Source organism: Lissotriton vulgaris, chromosome 4_1 (assembly GCF_964263255.1).
Source record: "Lissotriton vulgaris chromosome 4_1, aLisVul1.2, whole genome shotgun sequence".
Taxonomy (NCBI): Eukaryota; Metazoa; Chordata; class Amphibia; order Caudata; family Salamandridae; genus Lissotriton; species Lissotriton vulgaris.
The window spans coordinates 311,683,999-311,709,975 of NC_141691.1; the positions used below are offsets into that span (position 1 = coordinate 311,683,999).

At 44.9% G+C, this 25,977-nt stretch overlaps 1 protein-coding gene across 4 annotated transcripts in view; it reads left to right on the forward strand.

The window, feature by feature from the left end:
* ARHGEF6 (Rac/Cdc42 guanine nucleotide exchange factor 6) overlaps positions 1-25,977 on the forward strand; it is a 1,115,823-nt gene that overhangs the window by 691,077 nt on the left and 398,769 nt on the right. For all 4 annotated transcript variants that reach the window (XM_086918632.1, XM_086918633.1, XM_086918635.1 and 1 more), the window contains exons 13-14: positions 5,960-6,046; positions 18,683-18,761. In XM_086918632.1, coding sequence (XP_086774758.1) covers positions 5,960-6,046; positions 18,683-18,761 — 166 coding nt within the window. The remainder of the gene's footprint in view (positions 1-5,959; positions 6,047-18,682; positions 18,762-25,977) is intronic.

Below are 25,977 nucleotides of genomic sequence, written 5' to 3' on the forward strand. Positions count from 1 at the left end.
TTCAAGCAAACCGGGCCGAAGACGGCTGTAATGCCAGAAACCGGTCCCCGGGAGCTTGTTTCCTTCCCAGTGTAAGAATTGGCTTTTGTAGTTTGGTTTGCCCTGTTCCCATCATGCACTGGGACAGGAACAGACTAATTTGCATACAGCCAGGTTCTGAAACTGGGATGGTGCAGTGAGCTAAAAAACGGTGTTGGATCTAGCCCTGATCTCTTGACTGGGTGAGAGATTTCTGCTTAATTCAGAGACTCTGTCCCTCACCACCCCTTGTTGTAAATATTTTTGTCCACCCTAAGCGTGGAAGGGTATACTCAGATGTGAGTCCCTTGCTCATTGCACCATCAGGATTCAAGCAAACCGGGCCGAAGACGGCTGTAATGCCATAAACCGGTCCCCGGGAGCTTGTTTCCTTCCCAGTGTAAGAATTGGCTTTTGTAGTTTGGTTTGCCCTGTTCCCATCATGCACTGGGACAGGAACAGACTAATTTGCATACAGCCAGGTTCTGAAACTGGGATGGTGCAGTGAGCTAAAAAACGGTGTTGGATCTAGCCCTGATCTCTTGACTGGGTGAGAGATTTCTGCTTAATTCAGAGACTCTGTCCCTCACCACCCCTGGCTGGAATATCATGGCATTTCCTTTGTTGTGAAACAGCGGGATCTTTAAATGCCAGGGCTGACTAGCTTAGCAAGTGCTTATTGGATCATGAACTACAATATCCATCTGAAGGTGGTGCATAGAATTGTTCAACACTGAAAGGAACCATGGCTAGGTCTTTTCGACCCTGCTGAGAGCACTTTTGCAAGCTGAAGTTCCCCAGAAAGCACTCTCTTGGAGATGAATTCTCCATAAAAAGGAGTGAGGGACTCCTGTATGCCTACTCACTGCTACCCCTCCTGCTCGACGTTCTTAGGAACATCAGTAACAGCCAAACCCAAGTCTTCCTAGTGGTGCTAAATTAAGCCATTGTGTTACCCGCAACTTCTGGGCTTGAGCATCCCATTTCCATCAGGTTTCCACTGTGAGAGGACATCCTGTTGCAGCAGCAAAGCACAAGGTCTTATACCTGGGCAATCAGCACCTCATTCATTGAGGTTGAACAGCAGCAGTAAGTTTCTTTTCATCTCCCTCCTGTTTTTGTTTGTCACCCTGGCAGCCTCAAACGGAATTCATTGCCAGATTAACTCGGCGTCGGACTCGCCATTATCGTTTGTCCACCGGACCTTTGATTCCCCTGATCCCCGACTGGCAAACGCGTGTTAAACGCATTTATTGGAAACAGTGAAAGACCTTGATTCCCCTGGTCCCCGACTGGCGAACGCGTGTTAAACACATTTATTGGACACAGTGAAAGGCTTCATCCAAACATCCCATTCTTTGAATCGATACCACCAAGGTTGCCTTCCCCGTGTTCTGATGAAGACCCCACTGCAAGGACATCACTAATACCTGCGTATTTTCGAGGGTCGAAACGTCGACAACCGCCTGCTTTTGATCATCAACTTCACGCCCCAAATTTTTTTTTCATTGAGTGAACTATGTGGAGCATGACTGTTCTTCGACATATAATTTGAACTGAGGGTCTTTTGTTTTGTACCTAGTATGTAACTTTGCCAACTAAATGATTTCAATTGGTTGATTGTACTGTCACCAAAATTCCCCCTCATCACATCATCCTCACATGATCACGCACCCCCCTCCCTCCCCGGGGCACTGTTCAACCATTTATCTATTTATTGTTCAAATGTTCAGTATATTCAGTATACACTCCCATTGTGATTAAAACAATGTGGATGGATTCAATGTCTTTGTGATTAATTTTTTTGATTATTATTTATTCTTTTCTTACTCATGCTGGGACCCCTTCCTCTGAGTACTTAGTTAACCCAGGTCCCAGTGACTTTATTTGGGTAAACCCCCTATTAATACACCACCCTGGCAGCCAGGCACTCTTCCACAAAATATTTATATGCAGGACACTGGGAAATATTTATGGTGTAAACTCTTTGGAGGCAAAACTGTTGGAGTGTTGTTGGTTGCTTTGTTTTTTGGCCCAGCAAGCCATGCTTTGGGCACAGTTGTCTCTTTCAGCTTTTTTGAGGTTTGCTGTATCAGCCGTCCTTCTTCAGATCACTGGTTGTGATTAATTTTCTGAAAGGTTTCCAGCATATGGTTCCACCAACACCCTTTGTTATGGCACAGTGGGACTTAAATCTGGCCCTCACCTTTCTGATGTGTATCCCTTTCTAACCAATGCATAGTTGTTCATTGTGTCTACTTACTTTGAAAACGGTCTTTGTGGTGGTTATAACATCCACACACCCAGTGATTGAATGTCAAGCCCTCTCAGTCCAGCCTTTTTATACAACCTTTTTCCCGGGTAAACTGGCGGTAAGGACTTGAGCAACTTTTCTGCTGAAAGTGGTGATACTTTTTAACATTAGACAAGCCATCGCTCTGCCGACCTTCTTTGGTCTGCCCCATTTCTCGAAAGAGAAATAGAGACTCCATTGATTGGACCCCAAGAGAGTGCTCAGCTTTTACATTCTTCATACCATGGAACATTGGGCGGATGATGAGCTCTTTGTGGGGTTGTTTGGGGCAAAGAAGGGCAAAGTGGCAAAGAAATAGGCCATCTCTCACTGGGCCCTGCCCTGCATCAAGATCTGCTAGCATTGGCTAATAAGCAGCCTCTAGAAGGTTAAGGCTCTTTCCACCATCGTCAAGGCGGCTACCACTGCGGTAACACATTGTGTTTCTGTCTTGGGAATTTGTCAGGCATCTACATTGGTATGGTGCACACGTTCACGATGCAGTCAAGTCTGTTGAGATAGGCATTTTGACTACTTTGTCCTGCTGGACTTTTTAGTTTGAGCCATTCCACATACCCACCATCTTGGGAGGTACTGCTTTGGTATTTGATCAAAAGTGAGGAATCTATGGTTAGATGTGTATTCATCAGAAGAAGAAGTTACTTACCTTCGGTACAACTCTGGTGGATACCTATCTAACAGCAGGTTCCTCACCGACCCGCCTGCTTCTCCAATCTGTGTTAGGGTCACTTTCATCTAAAAGATCCCAATTTAGGAACCCGCACACTGGTTTTAAATTTGATCTGTTGGCTTTATGTCTGAGGGCATGGTAAGTCTAATGAATGAAACTGACATTAGTGTACATGGGTGGCACTTATATGCAGCTTTGTTAGTCTCTTCAAGAGGGTAATGGCATTGATACGAAGTCGCACAATGCATAAAAGCACTGTTTCGAAGTTCCTGCATCCAGTCTGACAGCTGGGAATATTACCAAGGTGAGAAATCTACGGTTAGATTGAGTATACATCAAAAAGAGCGTTACTGAAGGTAAGTAACTTGTTTATTAGGTCTGGCTACAGAAATCTTTAGTTGTTTAGGTTTACCTTGTGTCCTTAATTTGTCCATAAAGTACAATAAGAATTAAAGAGAGAGAGGCATCTCGGCCATTGTATTTCATGCAGTTTTCATGTTCTACCATTGTTTAAATTGGCTGTCAATCAAGGCCATGACATTTTGTAGATGTTTACATTGTCTAACTCTGTTCTCATTAGATTTTGGTCATGGGGCTAATGCAACATGGCGTGTAGCTTGTAATTCAGTCGAGTGTATTGTTTGAAGTATTTACTTTACTTACACTATGACATTTGTATTGATAGTTTTTTTTGTGTTTAGCCTTTGAGTGTGTAGGTTTCAAACTGATCTATAGTTAACCACAAGCCCTTAAGTCTCCCACTTTAAACCATTGGCTTACTACACCAATCATCTTTCAGCCATTGTCTTCATACTTTGTCAGTCCCAACTCTACTCACTCTAGTGCAGTATTAATCTTTGCTCGAGGTCTTTCATTTCTCTGCATGGGGGACTATTTTGTATCTCTAGACTTCTCTGCCCGCTCTTGCTGGCGCCCTACCATTTGTCTCAATCTGTTCTCACCAATTATTTACTCTTCTCAACACCCCTCTGCCTGCACCCTTTTGTATCTACCACTTGTCCCCCTCCGTCTTCTGTGTATATGTCGTCACCAACCTTGTCCACCACCCATTCTCGTTCATCCCTGTCACCCCTCCCTCTCCCCTTTACTCTCATTGACAATGCTTAGCCAGTATCCTCTTGTGTTCTTTCCTTTCACTCCTCCCTTTTTCCATATACATGTTAACACCTCCCCACCCAACACACTCTTGTGTTCTTCTCTGCCCCCCTCTTTTGTCTTGTTCATCTTCCCACCTTTTTCCCCCCACCTTTTTGATCTCTAATTAGAGCCTTTGGGACTGGGCATTTTTCTTTTTTTCTTTTCCTAGAAACAAAAGCTGGCTGTATGGTGGCTTCCTTGTCTTAAATACTTTACTCATGTTCATTGATTCCAAAAGAATGTTGCATGGAAAGAGAGGCTTCATTATAGTCTTTCCTTTTTTTTTACATTACAGAAATTAAGGAAAGACTGTATTGAAGACTCCCTTGCCCTCTGACCTTTATTTTAAGTAGAACTAAAAAAAGACTGTATCAATATAGGGAGCCTTCAATGTAGTCTACTTTTTCCTTTAACTGCCTGGCTTTTGATATGCTTTTGCTGCATTTGTTACCATATTAAACCCCTACGTAATGGCTTTGCCAATACTTGTTTGTTTAGGATTGCCAGCTACTTGTTTTTATGGGAGGGTAAAACATGTAAAGTGCTATTTGTGAGTCGCCCTTGAGTATTCATTTATTTTACTTTAGTGCTATGATAAACTGTTGTTGGATTTACAGCTTTTTTTGTTAACAAAGTAAAGATGTGCACCCTTCGACGGCCTTAAAGCTGTAACCAAAAAGTATCAACCTGACTAACCATGGAAGGTGCTGGGCCAATGAGAGTGGGTGAAACTAATTCAAGCTCTGCTGTGCCTCTTTAGCAGACCTACACTCCCCTAATATCACGAATGGGCTCCAGACGTTGCTGAAAGCGTGCAGGAAAAGTTTCAAAAGCCTTGATGAACAATCTCCACATATTAGTAGGCATCCGTCTCTGTGAAAGGATATGCTATCTATTTTAACAGCTGAAGCACTGAATAATTGAGCCAAAGTCCAACTATAAAACGAATGCAAAAACACAATTTAACCAATAACATTTATTGTTAAAATACAAACTAACAAGTGATTTCTTATCTCCATGTCTTCCTTCCAAAAATATTTGGAACTCACTGTCCCATGACATAGTATGAAATAGACCTTTTTGGGTCTTCTGAATTATAAATGTATAAAGAACTGTTGAGTCCTTGCTGCAAGGTCTGAGCTGAGGTTGCTATCCACTTGGAATAAACGGATTTGCAGTTCACCATGTGATAGCTGTTCTTCACTAGGAGACACAAGAGAATCTGGCTTTCTCTAACCCCGGAAGAGCTGGTATCGAACTGGCTTCACTTTGATGCTTGTCTAGAGTCCTAACCAAGATGACAAGGAATGAACCATCTGGGGCCGTGTGCTTGCTCAGACACTTCGAAATTCCATTCTTGGATAGTTTTATGGTCCAGCACCAATGGCCTTCAGGGAGAGTGTTTATTCCAAGTGGATAGCAACCTCAGCTCAGACCTTGCAGCAAGGACTCAACAGTTCTTTATACATTTATAATCCTGAAGACCCAAAAAGTTCCATTTCATACTATGCCATGGGACAGTGATTTCCAAATATTTTTGGAAGGAAGACATGGAGATAGGTAATCACTTTTTAGTTTGTATTTTAACAAGAAATTTTATTGGTTAGATTGTGTTTTTGCATTCGTTTCATAGTTGGACTTTGGCGGAATTATTCAGTACTTCAGCTGTAAAAATAGATAGGATATCCTTATTCATTTTATTCGTCACTAAATATGACTCAGTCTTACATTATCGAATATTTAAGTCTAAGACTACAAGATAAACATTAGAAATAACATGCCATGTCTTTGTTTTTAAGGAAAAAGAAGAAAGGTATTTCATGCTATTCGGAACTGCTCTCCTCATGCTGTCCGCAAGTCCACGAATGAGTGGCTTCATTTACCAGGTAATACCCGAAAACATTTTGGCTAAAAACAATCACTGTTTTATGACATGCTCCTAAAAACGTCAAATACCGTGCGAATGCAGCTTTTTTTGTGTGGACCTTCACTTCTATATGAGACTGACATTAATGGCCATAAGTCTAAATCAGTCACCTCTTTGCTAATACTTTATATTTAATGTCATAAGTAATTACAGATTAAATATATTTTTCTGTACTGGAGACTATTTATAATGTTAATGTTTAAAATTATCTGTAGGTTTGCTAATATATTACCTCAATTATTGATAAACACCTTCTACCTTGTAACAAAACTGTCTATTTTTGTGGTCAATAAATTGAAATCATACCACAGACGACTTGTCATAACAGTACAAAAGTAAATTGAAATAGGTCAAACCACCCTGGCACAATAGAGAAGTTCTTCCTGATTGGGTCATAATTAATAGTTGTAAATGCTAACTAGTCCAGTTATTTTGTTTGGCCCCAAAGTACTTTTACAAGTAGATACCACATCTGTTATCATATTTTTGGCTATCTACAGGCACCGTTATCAGAATTGATTTTCTTCTTTTTAAAGAATGCAGCTGAACTGACAACATATGGCTAACTCGACCTTCACTTAAAAGGAAGAAAATTAGAGTAAATAGAGCTAAATACGCTGTATTTTCTGAGTGCTGCATCCCAGGTGTTGTTGCTTCTGAGAGGCTCTATCTCCACTGCCCCACAATGCTATGCTTTGGTTTTTAGGTTTCGCCTGGCGTCCATTGCGCAGCAGTGTTCGCGCAGGCGAAATCTTTTGTTGATCAGTACGGGGCTTTCACCCGCCTCTCTCTTCCATTGGCTATCTCCATAAATGGAGGCTAGCCATTGGAAGAGAGATGCATCAGTCATTGTGGGAGCAGATTCGTGGGCGTTCCGTGATTTTTTCTCTCTCCCCCTCTTTTCGTACATCATGCGGCGGTGTTTTTTTTTTTTTTGTCTCTGCATGTTTTGGTCCTTTCCAACGTGTGCTCTGCAGGGGTGGGCCGATTCAGAAAAGGGGGTGGTGATGAACAGAGTGTCTGAATTAAGCAGACCACTCTTACCCAGTCCAAAGATCAGGGCTTGATCCATCACCGTTATTTATCTCACTGCACCATCCCAGCTCAGAACCTGGCTATATGCAAATCAGTCTGTCCCTGGCCCAGTGCATCATGGGAACAGGGCAGACTAAACTACCAAGCCAATTCTTCACCAGAAGGGAGACAAGCTACCGGGGACCGGTTTCTGGCATTTCAGCCGTCTTCGGCCCGGCTTGCTTGAATCCTGATGGTGCAGTGAGAAAGGGACTCATGTCTGAGTATACCCTGCCGCGCGATTACACTTTCCTTGATTTGCTAGCAGGTAAGCGGCATTTTGTACTATTTTTTTTATCTCGTTCCCGCCCCCCTTCCTGCTGTCCGTGTGCCCGTTCCTGCCCCCCTCCCGCTGTCCGTGTGCCCGTTAACCCGCCTCCTCCCGCTGTCCGGGTGCCGTTCGACTCCGTGACCCGTCTCTCGCTAGACTTTCACCCAAAGTGTCTCCATGGCTGCAGCAGGCAGGGGTGAAGGGACTCCAGGCAAAGGACACGCAGGAGTGTTTTGGAATAACTGGCAGGGGCGTAGCTTGGTAAGTAAGATAAGGGTGATGGGGGTGGGTTTCAGATTTTCAAAGCAGAGGGAGTGTGCGTTTGTGTTTTTGTAACAATTCCTTGTAAAAGCCGACATTCACCTAAGCATACCAGACTGAAAACCTCTGTTCCCAACAATTTTCCAGAAAATGTATTTATTAGGGGTGTAACTCTCCCTACTCCCCGAAGCTATGCCCCTGCTAACTGGTGACGTTAACATAAGAGATAAAGTTTTGAAGAAGAATATGTTAATACACAAGTGAACGTAAATGACCAGCATCAAGGCTTGTTTAGTTCCTGTTTTCTAGGGTTAAGGTCATCCATTTCCGGGCCCTAGTTTCATGGCACCAGTGGTCAGTTTCTTGCATGGCTCTGCGTTCCTGGCGTGGAAATTCGTGTACAGAACAGACGTCAGCGCGTGTGGACGATTCTAAGTAGCTCCAGCAACGTCATCTCGGCGACAACGACGCACGCGGAGCCGCATGACAACGCCTACCAACGCGCAGGGGTACTGCTGACGAAAATGTTCCGGATCTAGTCTGACGCCTGGGGGTAATTCTAAGGTAAGTAATCTATCACTACTAATGTGTCTTACAGATATATCGTTACAGAAGGTAAGTAACGTGTACGTTCGGCTCACATCCTTCTAATTGTCATCAGCCAGACGTGTAACCACAGCCGATGTCTAGTGCTCATCGGGGGCCTCATGAGCACTGCTGGAGGGCCACCGGCGACCACAGGCCATTCCCTGAACATGCCTCGGCTCAAGGAAATGTCAGTACTGTAGAGGTGAGTAGTTATTCAGCTCTGTACACTGCAGTGAGGAGCCAAACTAGAATATAAAGAAATAAACAATCAAGTATAACCATAGCAATCATATGGACATGTCAATAACTTGGCCTCGTCACTGTTATCAAAAGGTCTTGTTTGTCACCCACATGCACGAAAAGACCAAGTGTGTTCTCACTGTAGGGCTGTAAATCACAGCTAATGAAATGCTGCATTGAACACTGCTTTTATTTATTTTTTAAATCATGCTGGCAGATCAAGGTAAAAGGAAGTTTACAACCTTCTTCCTAGCGAGTCCACCGCAGTTGACAAAAGTAGCTTTGGCGCCTGCCCCTCAACCCAGAACGGGCAAGGTATTTATTCACACTATTGTTTGTTACAAAACGAAGCAGCACAGCTGGAGTACAGTTCCATTCTGTATAGAGAGGTACAAAACGGGTAAAGAAGGCCTGGCTTCGGATGTATCCTCAGCACTTGTGTGCTGTATGTGTTTGTAAGATGTGTAAGTATGAGTTTGCATCGTTTACTGTGTTTAAATAATCAAACCTTACCTACTGGGTATGTCTAGAATTTAATATTCATATATCTAGATTCCTAATGCTAATGGGCATCGGAACTGTCTTGATATCGTGGCAGCATATCTCAAAAGAAAGAAATAATTCATCTTTACTTACCTGAATAATAGCCTTACTAAAGCATCCTCTTTTCAAAATGACATCTCAACTTCCAAAACGTAGCTGTACTGCTTTATGGTCTGAGGGTCAAGATTATCCTCTCAATGTCCACCCCAATCTCTCCATTATCGTGGAGTAATGCGTTATACACTAAAAAGAAAAGTATTTTTTTGCTAAAAAGAAATACTAGGTTCCACTTTGCCCTCAACCCACAGCAAGCCACATATCCTCTCTAATGAGTTTGATAGTCGCATGCTATTGAATTTTACTTTATGTTCACCTTCAAATGAGGCGCTTGCAGCCATGTCTGAAGGATTAAAGGCAATTTAGACTCCAAAAATCTGATAGAGGCATCTAGTTGCAGATTCCTTAACTTTGAATTCTCCCCAGGTCCCAGATTGGATCCGGAAATTTTTCAACAGTACCTCTTTGTGCCGTGGAGCAGCGTCATACGGCTACGTGGTGACGTTGTCTCCGGATATGACGTCAGTGGACCCATATAAGTCTCCTCCAGCACGCAGACGTCGGTTTCGTCATTTCCGCACTGCAACGTGGATCTGGCGAAGCGGTTCCTTGTGCCTTCTATTTTTGGCCTACTTTAAAGCCTTAACAGGGTGAAATTACCACCAGAGCTTTACAATTTCTCCCATGGTGGTGTTTTATGATGCACAGAGTGTAATTCCACACTTGTCCAGATAGCAATGCCCTACAGGCATATACCAGGAAAGGGTGGAGTTCAGGGGTGCCGGAATGAAAGGTCTACTATCTACATTAACTGGTTGCTCAAAATCTCTTGATCACTGTAGTTCACCTCCTAGGTGCAAAAAATGTCAAGGTAAATGCATGAAGCAAAAGTGTCCAGGAAATCCACTGACTTTTTCTAAATAATGATGTTTGGAGATTATTTTGCAAGGTGAGGCTTATGACAAACAGACGTATAGAACATAAGAAAGAGAAGGTGGCTTTGTGTCCAGATGCCATGAAACTACAGTCCTAATCAAGTTATAACAATTCAAATCTATGACAATCCTCATTGCATTGAGCTGGTCTTGGTGCTGGTGTTACCACAACAAGACTTCCTTGCTGGCTGCTTCTCCTCTATAGGGTCTAAAGATCCCCCACCAAAGCTTTTTAGTCCTTGAGCTGAGTGGCTTGGCTCCCAAACCGCACCTGTATATGCATCTAAAGTAACCACAAGACTTTATTGCAATTTTAAGAAAGGTGAAACATCTGTTCTCCAGGTCGCCATACTACTTCAAATAGAATAGATTCTGTCCCTGATGTTTATGAAAAGCCATAAATCCTGATATATATGTATTTTCCTGAAGTAAGTCATTACATTTGACTACTCTGCAAGTTAGACTTGTCTAAAAGTTAGATAGGAGAATGATAAAGTTGAAACATAATTTCCCAGGGAACAAATATCAATTACTGGCAGTGAAAAAATCAATCATGTGCACAGACGGTGAAACATGTTCTACAATGCCTCAGACCTTAGGGAATAGCATGAATATTTTATTTATATACTTTCCCAAACATCTGAAAAAGGAGATTTGGAGTTTAAAAAAATATCTCGGTTGTGGTTGTCTGTCTTTTATGTCTATAACCAACTACTGAGAGAAGGAGATAAGAAAGATAAAGAGAGAGTGCAATTATAGCGCAGCAAAAAAAGATGTAAAAAAGGAAAGCACAGTGGCATGGACAAAAGAGGATTAATGAGGAGGGGGTTAAAATAAAGTGATCAACAACAGATAGATAAAGCTAAGTAAGAGAGTGGGGAGATGCAAAGAGGAGGATGGAATTCAGCAAGGGGCTTAAAATTAGGAATGGGAATGGGTGAAGTGAGAAGTCGGGATGGTGTTGAGAGAAAGGAGTGAGTGAAGAAAAAAGTGGTGTCAACTCTTCTTCATTAAAATAAAGTAAGAGCAGAAGAAAAAATAGTGACAGTGGCTTTACTTGGGAAAATGCATTCGCCAGAAAATATACTATGAGTCTGACAATGAAAAGGTCATATTCATCAGATCCGATTTCTCAGGTCAGGATGAGGCAGCGTTTCTGTGTGTTCGCTGCTTGGCCAAATCGGGCCATGTGCTTCTTCCATTCTCGTATATCTTTTGGGCATTAGGGCATACAGAAAAAATCTATTTCAAGATTCCTCTTAACTGCACTCTACATATGTAGCAAAAGATATCTCAAAAGCATTATAAACTTATTTCCTACAATTAAGGGGAGCTATCCTGCATGGAAGCCTATTAGTCTCTTTTCAAAACTGATTATTCATCCTTTTGAGCTGATGCATAAGTTATCGCTTGGAATGCAGCTTTCATCGCAATTGTGTGTTTTAATAGGAAACCATTTCCAATGATCACAATAATAGTAAGAGTGCATCATCGTTGTGTCAGCTGTAATTTACACATTGACGGCAATGGTACATGGGTCTCTCACAGTCATCGATTCCCCAGTCTGATTGGTCGTCTCAGTTCTGCAATATATGTTTCGTACCAGGGACTATTGAAGACCAAAGTCTTGATTGTGTACACCATTCCTTTTGCGGCCATGGAACAATCTATTCCAGAGATGGGACAACAGGGCTGCCTATTGTTGTGCTACATTCCTGCAGGAATAGGTGCAAGAGCAAATCAGAATCTGCCTAGGAACCAGGAACCTGGAGGCACTAGTGGGAGGAAAAGAGACGCCTGTGGGAAGGTAGAGGAAGAATATGAAGTAAGTACATGTTTAAAAGCACTTGTACCTATTAAGGCAATCCGTCCTGAGCTTAGGATTTCAGCAGAGAGGAGAGGACCTCTTATCAATGGACTTCACTTTGCCATTTCGGTTGGTTCTTTCCTTCAAGTAGCTAGCAAACCCCTTATGTTATGTTATGTTACAATAGTTTATGTAGCGCTCAGCTGCCCAGGCAAAGGGGCGTCCCGGCGCTTTGCAACAGAAAAATGACTGACTTCAGAGAAAGAAATAGAGCATAGAACATAGAACAAGCCGGCTTACTTTCGGGGAAAAAGGTGGGTTTTGACAGCCCTTCTGAAATCCAAAAGGTTTTCCCGTTCGCGTATATGTGCCGGCAGAGAGTTCCACAATTTAGCCGCTAGATAGCGGAAGGAACGTCCTCCCACTCGGCAGCGCTTTATCCGGGGTATCTTGACCAAATGTTGGCCTGCAGAACGCAGTACCCGGGTCGGAACATATGGGGCGAGAAGATTGCAGAGCATTTTAGGGGTGGCAAGTTTTCAAATTTTGAAGGAGAGGCAGAGTGTCTTAAACTGGAGACGCTGAGCCATAGGGAGCCAATGGAGTCTCCGAATGGTATCAGAGATAGAACAGAATCGAGGAAGGCCTACTAAGGCTCTGGCAGCCGCATTTTGAATGCGCTGCATCTGGCAGATCTCCGCTTGATTCGATCCCAGAAGCAAGGAACAGGCATAGTGCAGCCGAGAAAGCACCGTGGCCTGGACTATCAGCTGCCATGTAGATGAATCAAAAACTTGAGGACAGGCCTTAGGCCTCATAGAATACCGAAACTTGTGGCCGCAAATTACTTTGTCTGGTAGCAGAAACTAAGGGAGGAGTCTAACCACACACCCAAGTTTTTTTAAACATCTTTTTATTGAACAAAAAGAAAGGGAGATTACACAACTCAAAACTGACCAGAACGCATTGAGTAACTGCAAATACACACATAGAGAACATAGACCTCCATATAAGACAGATAAAGCAAAATATAAAGAATGGGCTTAGGTGTCTTCCGATTCCACACTGACAGGATCCACATCAGGTGGTGTACAGATGTCCCCACGATAAGTGTTCCAAACTCCCCAGATCTTACCCCACTTGCATGGTCGCCCCCTCAACACATACACAGACCTCTCCCGGAACATACACCAGTCGAGGTCCTCCATCCACTTCCCAACCCGAGGCGCCCGAACAGCATCCCAGAGTTGTGCAATATTATGTTTGGCTATTGCGCAAGCAAGAGTGACCCAGAGTTTTCCATGACTCGAGAGGTCAGAGGGCTCCCAAACATTCAGCAAACATCGACGCGCCTCCAACTCAATCCGCACACCCTTCACTTCACTCATCTTCAAATGTATCCTCGTCCAAAAATCACGGACCTTCTCACACTCCCACAGAATATGAATGAACGTTCCAGGCATTCCACACCCTCTTCGACAATCTGCAGACACGACCAACCCCATCCTCAACAATCCAGGGCCCGTGGTGTAGGAACGGTGCAGAATTCTGAGTTGGACCAAACGAAGTCTCATTGGGACAGCCACGACCCTAGGGGATGACACTGCCTCCCTCCAATCTTCCTCATCCAGAACTAATCCATCGGCCACCCACTGTTCCCTAAGCTGCACCAGGGGATCCTCAGTATGGTTAATGAGTTTTCTGTAGGTCAACGATATTGCTTTGGTAGGCAAATGACCATCCAACAGTCGGTCCTCCAGCGGGGAGGCCACCGGAGGTGTCTCGCTACTGGAGATTACAGCACGTAAAGCATGACTAACCTGAAGGTATCGAAACCGTTCATTATCATGCAGCTGGTACTTGGCCAGTAAATCCTCAAATGTCAACACCCTGTCCTAACCCCACACATCTCGCACCTGCGTAATTCCAATCAAATCGCAATGGTCAAACCCTTTCGTTTTCCACAGATTACCCAACGTCTCCAAGCTCCTCAAAGGCGTAGCAAGCGTTATTCGACCCGCCCATTTAAGGGCCCGATTAGCCTCATGCCATTTCCTCGTCGCCGTCGATGGAGGACCCACCAAAGGGAAGCGACCACACTTCGAGTACAACACTCTAGTATACTCTCCCCCGGGCACTTGGCCACGGTCCATCGTAAAGCCCGGGTCTACCGGCGAGCCATAAATTGCATGATTAATAGGAGCCAGCTGGGACGCCCAGCAGTATTTCCTGATATTAGGCAGACCAATCCCCCCGTCATACCAGGGCAACATCAATTTTGACAATGCAATACGCGGCCTCCCCTCCCACAGAAGGCCACGCTGCAAAGATTCGATCTTGTTAAAATACGACGGAGGCACCGGGTCGAAGGAGTTCTGCAGAGCATACAAAAAGCGCGGGAGGGCCATCATCTTAAAGAGGACCGCTCGGCCCAACAAGGAGAGCGGTAATGCTTTCCACCTTGCGACATCACCACGCAGTCTGACCAATGGGGGTAATAAATTCAAACTATAGCGTGCCTTGGGGTCCTTCGATATCTGGATCCCAAAATAACGAAAATTGACCAATTCCAGCTTCACTGGGCAATTCACTGGCACTCGGGGTGGTTCACCACTTAACACAAAGAGGACCGACTTCGCCCAATTAATGGCGAAGCCCGAGTACCTCCAGAAAATAGCAAGGATATCCATAAAAACCAACAGGGATCTGTAAGGGGAGGTCAAATACAACAGGATTTCATCAGCATACAGCGAAATCTTATCCTCCCATTCCGATGTCCAACGCAGTCCTCTGATCGAACGGTCCCATCATACCCAGGCCGCAAGCGGCTCCAGGGCAAGGGCGAACAAGAGTGGTGAGAGAGGGCAACCCTGGCGAGTGCCCCTCCCAAGTGAGAAGTCGTGGGACCTATGATTGTTTACGACCACACGAGAGTGGGGGGCTGAGTAGGGGAGGCGAGCCCAACCAATTAATTCGGGGCCGAACCCCAACTTCTCCAGGACCGCAAATAGGTACGGCCACTCCACTCGATTAAAAACCATAGTGGCATTCAGGTACAAGAACACCGCCGGTTCATGGATGCGGGACGCACCCGCCACCACTCCGTGGAGCCGACTGAGATTAAGGGCAGTGTTCCGACGCGGCATAAAACCGGACTGGTCCGGATGCACTAGCGTCGTGATAACCTTCACTAGACGGGCGGCAGTTTGGCTAGCACTTTAGGCTCTACATTTAAAAGGGAAATCGGACGATACGACGAACACTCCAGACGCGGCTTACCGTCTTTATAAATGACCACAATGTTCGCAAGGCGTTGATCATAAGGCATCTCGCCACGGTCTCTACTTTCAAGATACATATCTTTCAGGTGCGGGGCTAATCGGTTGGCATGAAGCTTAAACAATTCAATGGGGAGACCGTTCGGGCCAGAAGCCCTGCCGGAGTGAACCCCCCTAATGGCCATCGCCACCTCATCGTTCATGAGAGCAACAACAGACAGAACCGGCATCGGAATGTCCCGGATCATGTCAGCATTTTCTCCCTCCGTGAAGTCCCCTGCCGAGGTATAGACCTCCTCAAAATATCGGGCACATTCATCCACAATCAACTGAGGATGTGACAAAGCCGCCGCACCCGCGATAAGCAGTTCCGGCACCAACCGAAATCCCCAATCACCCTTTTCCAACAAGCTATCAATTTCCCGGCCTTGTCGCCATGTTCATATATTCTACTCTGCGTAGTAGCATGTTGTGTCTTTGCTCTGTCACGTGTCAGGGTCCTGTACTCATCCCGGAGTAAACCGAGGCGGTGCCCCGCTCCAGGGTCGCTCCCGGAGGAGACCGCAGCTTCCAAGACCAATAGCTCCACCTCGCACCCTATCTATTTCCGCCCTGCTCTTCTTCTTCTGCCCAGATACTAGGGAGAGAACCTCCCCCCTTGCATAAGTTTTATACGTTTCACACAGGGAGCACTTCGACGTAACCGACCCTTCATTCTCCTGAAAATAACAATCCGTGACACGTATAAGTTCCTTCCTGATAGTAGGGTCCTTCAGACGCCACGCATTAATCGGTGCAATCCTACCCACATCACCCTGTCCCATCCGCAGTCGAAGCCAAATCGGCGAGTGATCAGACACTCCCCGCGCCAAATGAGTCACCTCCTGAATAAAGGCCGCCTGAGAAGCTGGTAATAAAACATAGTCTATCCTAGAAAGTGAGTGGTGCGCCGCAAAGGCGTGTGTATAACCCAAATCACTAGGGTGCCAAAGTCGCCATCCATCCACCAAGCCCGACGCGGAGACAAAGTCCGCCAGCCATCTACGGGAAGGCAAAAGCACACGGGAGGGGTGCCTGTCTAGTTCACCATTCAGTATTGCGTTGAAGTCCCCGCCCAGCACCATTGTCCCCATGGGCAGAGTCAGAAACACCCGCCCCAAATCATGGAAAGTATCCACCTGTAACGCTGGAGGGACATAGATAGACAGAAAGGTGACAGTCCTACCCTCCCAAAGCCATGATATTCCAACATATCGGCCCCTGTTGTCAGACCATGTCGACTGAATAGTGAGAGGAAAGGAGTTTTTCACCAAGATCCCCACTCCTCTAGAGCCAGAAGTAAAGCCAGCATGAGCCACTAATTTGTACCTCCCTCTGTGAAGCGCCATACAACGTTTACCCATAAGATGTGTTTCCTGAAGCAACACCACGTATGGCGAGTGCCTTCCAATCAGCTGACTCACCATAGTGTGCTTGATCTTATCGCCCAAGCCATTCATGTTCCAGCTGAGGACGGAAAACCCCAGACCCAACCTAGCGGAAGCCATTCATATCTCCGAAAAAGAACAGGATATCCATAGGCACCCATAGCGGACTCTGGTCACACAAAACAAACAAACCAAGAAACAAAACCCCCCCATTTCCGATACCCCAACCCACCTCCCTGCACCCCTGCATGTAGCATACGCACATCCCCAACTTGCAGTGTGCCTGTCACCCCCAACTAACTACAGGTATCTAAAAGTAGAAAAACGGAGGTGGACCTTACAACAGGCCGCTCGCCCCCACCACACCAAACCAACCACATTCCCCCCGCACCCTAAAGTACAAAAGGCCCCAACAAAAATAGTCCGGGGGGGGGGGGGAGAAAGAGCAACCCCGACCAGTCCCACTACACCACCAATAATATTAATTCGACACAGACACAACGACAAGTCACTGTTCTTCACTATCTGTACTGGCCTGACCCCCGGAGTCCGAACCCTCTATCCGATCCAGCCAGTCCGCGGCAACCACAGGATTATCGAAAAACCAAGTCTTCCCGTCATGTTCAATCCAGAGACGAGCCGGAAACATCATCGAGTACTTCATGTCCCGGTCTCTCAGCTGCCGTTTGATGGACATAAAGCTCTGCCGCTGTTACTGTAGAATCTGGGTGAAGTCCGGGAAGAACAACAGCGAAGCATTCTCATAGGCCAGCGGGCCCGAGGATCTTGCTGTTTGCAGGATAGCATCTCGGTCCCGAAAGTTCAGGACCCGGGCAATTATGGGACGAGGAGGCGCCCCATCTTCGGACGACCACCGGGAACTCTAAGGGCCCTCTCCACTGTGAAAAAGTTACTGAGCCCTTAGGCTTGAGATGTTGCAGAACGAGGTCCTCGACAAAGAGATCCGGAGTCAACCCCTCCGACCTCTCCGGCACTCCCAAAATGCGGACGTTATTACGGCGCGCCCGTCCTTCATATTCATCGAGCTTTCGGTCAAATTGAGTCCGGGCCACCTTAAGATCTCGCACCTCTTTCTGTAGCTTCGACACATCCTCAATAAGACTCGTTGTCTTAATTTCCAAGTTCTTAACTTTCTCCGTCATTTTAGTGAGGTCAACCCTTATGAGGCCCACTTCAATCGACATCAAGTCCAGTTTAGTGTCCATTTTACCCAAGGAAGATTGGACCCCGGTGATCGCAGCCATCAAGTCGTTCATAGTGGGATCCTCCACGACTGAATCGCCAACTCTACCCCCCGTCGGGGTACGTTTCGCTTCAGCTGGGGACCCCTTGGAGATTGCGTACCTGTCCATTTTATTAGACTGGACCTGACGAGAATTCTTCGTCCATTTCGTCTGGGGCTTCTCAGGGTCTCCTCTCGACGCCATTGCCACCACCAGTCGGGTCCAGGCAGCTTCCTCAGCAATGTAACCTCAGACCAGGATAGGTGGACTCTGGACGCCCCAGACGCGGCTCTCCTGTGATAAACCAGGTTCTGATCGGTCACTTCCGGTCCCAGAGGCCGATGTTGTCGCACTCCACAGCGGGCAGCGCCACACCCGAGGTCTCGGTGTCCACGCCCGTAGGCCCCAAAGTTTCAGATGACGATAATCTGTCGCCGAAGCACCCAAACGAACCAGAATTTCACCTAGTGACTCAGGTGCTGGTCCCCCACCCGATGGTAGGGACGGGGCTCAGGATAATGTGCCGGATGGCTGGTCAGGATGTAGCGGCAGGGAGAAACGAGGCTCAAGCGGCCATCTTGGTCGCTGGCGCGGCTCCTCCTAACACACACCCAAGTTTTTAACTTCTGATTTGGGTTCCGGGGCTAGGACTGGGACTGGGAGTGATTTCGGGTGAGAAGGCTCAGCATGCTCTCCAGAGACACTGTTACCAACCCATGGAAAATTATTCTTACACTTATTTGTATGACAAAATGATTTAAAAAAATGTTCAATTTATGATATTGAGAGGCTTTATGTAGAGAAACGATTATAAGTTGTATAAAATATAAGAATGTTATTGTGACTGTGATTCATATTTCTTTTCTGCAGGGCAAATTGCCGATAACTGGAATGACTGTAACCAAGTTAGATGAACATGAGATGGGTGAATTTTCATTTGAGATCACAGGTGAGCACAGTTATTTTTGCTTACGTTTTGAAGGTTTTGAGATGCATGACAGCAGTACATCTTACCCTGTTAATTTACCCAAAGCATCTCCAGAACTTTTGTTGTGGTAGTGCGCTATCCTATGTTATCCTTGTGCTAGAAAGGCATTCTGCGAGTGGTACAAGTGAATGTTGATTTTGTAAACACTTTACAAAGTGGCACGAACCAACAATTCATGTCAAAAGAAGATGACCATATCAACATCCAGTATTGTGAAAGCCAGGGTCTGACTGACCTATCGGGCAATCCGGCAATACCCCCTTGGTTGGCCTGACAGGTCAGTGTGTGGCCCAGTCTTTTGGCTATTTGTGCACCTATTTGATGGTCTGCTGGGCTGGTTTTTATTGTTGATTTCCCTGATATTAAAACAAACACTGCCTGCAGAAATCTCGAATCCATGCAGTCTTTAATACTTGGAAAACGCTTATGCAGCTTTCCTTTATAAGTTCAAAACTTCCACAATACACAAACAGGGGCCCCTTTGTAGCTCTCTAGTTCACTTAGTGGAGCTTTCATTTTGGTGCCCAGGCGATTTACTGTCCCAGTCCGATCCAGGTGAATGCCAAAAGTGGCTAAATGGGCCTATGGCTTTATGCAGACCTGAGCAGACGTTGATTTCTGAGCTCCCCATACCCTTTCTGAAAGTCTTTCTTCGGACCCAGGGCTGCGGTTATTATATATATAAAGTGATTTTCAAGCTTCAGAGTTATTTAACACCAGCATTTATCCTTGCACAATATGTGTTATCACTCCTGTGCGGGGACTGAATTTATCTCATTAAGCAGTCCTGCTTACTTTATCTATTCAGGTCTAATTTGCAATTCTGGTATGCTGTGAGTTTCTGTGGTTGCATTTAGCCTTCCACTCAACTGCGGCTCTTGTTCTATCCAATTATCAGCCAAACTGGCTTCTCCTTTCTTCCTGATGCTCTGAGTCCTCCTCCTCATCCCTTCTCTGATACTTCTCTCCTAATACCCTGCCCTAAAAATGGCAGGAAAGGACGGAACTGACATAGGATTATTTTCTGTATTCTATTCCTTGCTTCCATCCAGATGAAACTCTGATCTCTTCAAAAGGGGTCAACAAATGCATGATATTTAACATTTAACATTTATATTTTTAACGTGGCTTGGAATTTAACTCCTCTGATGTTGCCTGCCGTAATACATCTTTCTTTCCCCTCCATTCAGACTTCCTGTAACATCATTAGTCGCTGCCTAAAGCTCTCCGATGCCCTTTGTTCTTGTTTGCGCTTATAAAACCCTTAAATTTAATACATCTGATTCTGGCAGCAGAGTGACTGGGTCTCTCTATTTTTAAACTGAGAAGCAGCAGGATTGACATCTCTCCATTTCTTTAATCATTTCATTGCAATGCTAGCTGGCTAAAGTGCTTGGGGTCCCTCATACCTCAGTTATGTACTGCGATGTCTCAATGAAGCCATTGTCATCCCTATGCCCTTAGGCCCCCCAAAGCTTTGGTGCCACTGGTTCTTCTGGGGTGAGTACTCTCTGACACTCACTCACAGAAGGGATAATCAGCAACTGTAGGAGGTGTAGATCAGTGGATACCAGAAGCAAGGTACATGCCACCATGCAGACAGCAGGCACTGTAGGGGGCTGCCATGTGGGACGATGACTGGTAACAGGCTGGTACATCAACAAAACGATTGGTGCTGTTTTCTGATAACCAGTGACGTGTGGATCCATTGCCAGTGTTCCCGGATACACCCATCTCTAATAGGAATTCAGTAATAAACAGGGCTGAAGCTTTGCTCAGTTTGCTGGCATGTAGATTATGAGATTTGTTAATGTTAATGGGAGCAGTTATGTTTCTTTAATATGACCCCCAAAGGGGAAATGACCATTATGATGCTGTTGTTACCAAGCATTACCTTTACAACGCAGCCTTTGGAACACAAGTTCCATTACCAACCAGGATTTTACACCGCATATGCCTTTACCGTGCCTGCCATTACAACGAAATTTTAGTATTAGGTTAGTATTAAGCGTTTAAATGTGTATGGACTTTTGGAAGGAAATAAATGATGTCTACTTTAGCATGTTCAGTTCATAGGTACTGATATTCATCCCAATCCAGTAAATCCCTTTCGTGCCACCCTGCTAGTTTCCGGTGTAATTCCTTCTCCATAGTTCTCATAGGATTGAGCGGGAGGCATTGATAGTGCGAAGCAGTGCTTAATTGACGATTTGCCTCCATTAAATAGCCACTGCGATTTATCAGCACTACTTTCCCCCCATGTCTGATGGTTTAAATGATCGCGTTATGTCATGCCAGAGGGTTTTAGGGGGAAATACACTGAACCCAATTGGGATGAATGTGGGGACAATGTTACCACTGCACTGTGTAAACTTAATGAAGCAGTGACAGTGACTATAAACCACGTTGTACCTCTTAGAACATTCAAACCCCGTCCTGCTCCCAAACAAGAAGTTTGGTTCACTGACGACCTTAGACAGCTAAAGCTAACTGCAAGGAAGTTAGAAAAACTATGGAGGTTCACACGCAAGGCTGAGGATAAGGAGAGCCACAGGATTTCTCTAAAAAGCTATCATAAAGCCATTCGGGCTGCTCGGAAACATCATATAGCAGCCCAATTATCAGCAGCCGGTAAAAACGCAAAAGTTCTATATCAAGTCTTACAAACCTTCATTAAGCCCGTTGCTTGTGAGACTGGGGAGATAGAATCCCAGGAACTTTGTGATAATATCTCCCAGTTCTTCATTGGAAAGATCGAGGGCATATATGATAAGATACTAGCCTCCAATGACAACACTAACAACATGGTCACAGTTGACCGTATGGTTCAGTCATCCATTGCGGTAGTGAAGAACTGTGTCAATAAGCTTGTAGAATTCCCTCCCATATCAATGGAGGAGACAATTGCCTTAATCACTCAAATAAAGAGCGGGTGCCCCTCAGATATCATCCCGGCACGCATCATGCCACTCTTGACTAATGATCTGGGTGCTGGAATTCGGCACGTAGTTAATCTGTCCCTGAGTACAGGGGAAGTTCCCCCGGACTGGAAGCGTGCTCTGGTGAGACCACTGAGAAAAAAAAATACCATCCCTTGGACCGAATTGACAAACTTGAGACCCATCTCACTCCTCCTTCTATTAGGGAAGCTTACTGAGAAGTTTGTCAACCGCCACCTGTCAAAATACATCGAAAGTGCTGGGGGGCTAGACCCCTCCCAGTCTGGGTTTAGGCCTAGGCATAGCACTGAGACCGCCTTGCTGTCCGTCGCTGACGATCTTCATATGCTACAGGATAGAGGATTCTCCGTTATCCTGGTGCTTTTAGATCTGTCAGCGGCGTTTGACACTGTGTCACATGACATCATGACCTCCAGATTAATTGACATCGGTCTGGGAGGCAAGGCGCTGGCCTGGCTAAGGAGTTTTTTCACAAAGCGTACCCAAAGGGTCATCCTGGGTCCATATCGGTGAGAGGAGGTGGAGATCTCAAAGGGGGTGCCACAGGGCTCCTGTTTGAGCCCCACGTTATTCAACATCTATGTGGCCCCCCTGGCTAACATCATGAGATCCCACGGTTTCATCCTGGTATCGTATGCGGACGATACTCAACTCCTCTTTCCGTTTAAAACGATGACACCTGAAGTACGTTACTCCTTTGCCCGGGGGATGAAAGAAGTGGCCCACTGGATGGCAGCAAACTTCCTGCAGTGCAACGTCTCCAAGACGGAGGTGATGCTCTTCGGGGAAGCTAAACGCCTGTGGACTCCTGACTGGTGGCCTCAAGATCTAGGTCCAGTCCCTGAGCCCAAATTGGTTGTGAAAGATCTGGGAGTAAAACTGGATCAGGAGCTCGCCCTGAAACAACACGCTAATCAAGTGGTCAGCTCCTGCTTCCATGTTATTGGGCTTCTTCGGAAGGTATTCCCCCTGTTACCTGATACCACCAGAAGAACCTTGGTACAGTCGCTCGTGCTGAGTAGACTGGATTATTGTAATGGATTACTGCTAGCCGCTAACGAGGGGATTATCGCAAGACTACAGGTTGTGCAAAACACTGCTGCACGCCTTGTTCTTAACGTCCCTGCTCGTACTCCATCGAAACCCCTGTTAACCAAACTTCACTGGCTTTCAGTGAAACAAAGGGTGATGTTTAAAACGTGCTGCATCATCCACAAGTGCCTCACAGGGAAAGGTCCCGATTACTTGACAAAAAAATTCAATTTATATGTTCCCTCCAGATCTCTTAGATCAGGAGATCAAGAATTGTTATGTGTCCCCAGGTTTAAGAAGACAAGACAAGGGGGAAGGGCCTTGTCAGTAGCCAGCCCGCAGTTGTGGAATGATCTCCCTATGGAAATCAGACTATGCAGAGAACATCTTCCTTTTAGGAAAAAATTAAAAACTTTCCTCTTTCGCTACTAGGCTAACCATCTAGGAAGGAAGGATATATGACTGGGCCCTTTTTTGCTCTCAGATGATGCCAAAGGCGCGGAGATACTCCTCTGGGAGTCGATTCCTAGCGCGGTACAAGTTTGCAAATAAATAAATAAATGCCAGTCCTTTATTTGTACATTTTCCCTTATCCTTATTGTTCCGCCACTTCTTTCTCAGCTGGTTAAGGTCATCCACGACCAGCTTGTGAAACAAGTCGATCTTATTACACAGTCGAAGTTGGGGGCAAAACTTTGATTTGGCTTTGCAATCACTTGGTACAGTTGCATCTGCGGTAAAGCCCTTTTGATTCATATTTGTAGTGCTGGTTGAATTGATATTTATGTGGCCGCAAATGGGAACGGTCGTGCCTCCCATTTACTCCTGTTTTAATGTCCCATTTTCTGTCTTCCGCGCATATTTGGAGTCTCGTTCTCATTCTCATTGGAGAGTGACATTGCATTGTCAGTTGGTTCACAAATCTCCAGCAACTCAGGAATATCATTTATTGTAAATCCAGAGGCTCTATGTCCACACATTTTCGGTGTTCACGACTTCATTAGGAAGTGTGTGTGTGTGTGTGTGTGTGTATATATATATATATATATATTACAACAGCATGGTTCCATTTCCCTCGTCCTGGCGCTGCTGGGCGGTGCGTCGCTCACCGCGGCTGAACCAAGCCGCCAAATATTTCCAACGATGTCGATCCCTTGAACCAACAGAGTGAGCCGCCACAATCAGCCAATATTCTTGCCAAAAGGTATTTAATGAACACAAGAATCCAACGCGTTTCGGTAGTTACATCTACCTTGTTCACGGTCAGTTTAACTTACACAAAGCATTGTTTAAATTGCCCCTGTGTACCCAGGAAGTTGTATGTCACTTCCGCCCACAAGGAATTCTGGTCCATGTAGTTTGTCAAATCAAACATTTTTTTACATTAGTTTTATGGAAGCCCCCATCATACTTATTCATACCAACTCTGCAGTGAAATGAAAATCAAATAATCTATGCAAATAATGCCCTCCAGTGGGCTTTTACCCAGAAATTGTTTCTAATCATCATTGTTAATAATGAAAATTCATAAGTTCTATTTAGTGCTGCCCTTCAGTGGGCTTATACTTAACAATTTCGTGGCGAACAACTTCATTGTCCTTCAAGGGGTGTTTTGGAAAAAAGGAAGGGGGGGGGAGCGGGTGGGGAATTGAAGGAAAGGGGAATAAATTGAATCAATTGTCAATGGAAAGGAGTAAGAATTTCATAGTTTATAAGTGAATATACATTTCTTCTGACTGGTTCAAACCCAAAGGTGACAGGGTCCGAAAATTCAGGATGTGGCGTGACTCTCTTTGCCTTAATAGCTTTTCTCGGTGGCCACCTCGATCTGATAGGGACATTGTTTCCAAACCCCAGAACTTCAGGAGTTTCCAATGGCTGTTGTGATGTTTTTCCATATGTTTGGCTACAGCGTTATTTCTGTCCTTGTTGGTCGTTGCAGGGATATGTTGAAGGATTCGTAGTTTTAGTTCACATATGGTACTGCCTATGTACCTCAACTTGCATGGGCATTCTATCATATATACCGTGTATGGACTTTTGCAAGTGATGAGTTCTTTTATTTTCCAAGTTTTTTGGTTGGCCATTGTTAGTTCTTTCATTGGTTTGGCAATCTCACAAACTTTGCAGTTAAAACACACTACGAATCCTTGTGTTTTCAGCCAAGAGGTTTTCGGTTTGTTGCTGTAAAAATGGCTGTGGACCAATTGGTCTTTTAAATTGGTTGCTTTCCTGTAAGTGATTACTGGGTGGGTCCCCATCTTTTCCCCCATCATGGGGTCCAATTGGAGTATCTTCCAGTTTTTTTTCAAGGTCTGTGAATTTTTTTTTGATTCTTGACTATAATCCAATATCAGTCTTATTGGCTCATTTTCCGGTTCATTTTGCTTTTCTTTGTTTCTGAGCCGTCTCCAACCTCCACAGGGCGATGTATAAAGGCACAAACTCCTCTTTTGGTTTGGCGAAATTCAATTTGTGCTCAAATCGAATTTGTCATAACGCATTTCAGCTGACAAATCAGCTTTGATCACATGCCGAAATGCGTTTGCCATCATCTTTTAAATACCACCCCTATGTGTCACGAGATTCCCAATAAACATAAATGAAAGACTATGTAAACACCAGTCATATTATGCACAAAGGGAAAGCTTGTCACAGTATATACATCAAGGTATAACTTATAGAACCAGCCGTTACTATAATACAATATGGATAAAAAGATAGTTTAAATACCATAATAAATACTGAGTAAAAGGTACAATATTAAAAACTTCCATAGTTAAACGAATCAATATCAGCATACATGCATTTATATCCAAACTTTGTAGCAAGCTGCTATAAATATACGATTGAAATTATCATATGAAGCAAAGCAACGTGTAAAAAACACTAATGGCCTATATTTTCGGCAGAGCTGAAAGTGGTACAACTTCAAATAAAACCCCAACTGTTCAGTTAAGATCTCGGGCAAATATACCATTGTTGATGTTTAAACAAAACGGACACAATATATCAGCATAAATGCACAGATATCATATGGTAAACTTTCCTACACATATGACAGATATATATTACCTACTGGCGGTTGCCAGTAGGTAGTTATAGTTAGGACCTATTTTCCATCGGAAATTCTCAACATACTATTCCCAATAACTTTGGCGCCGGTTGACGATACTTCGCAAAAT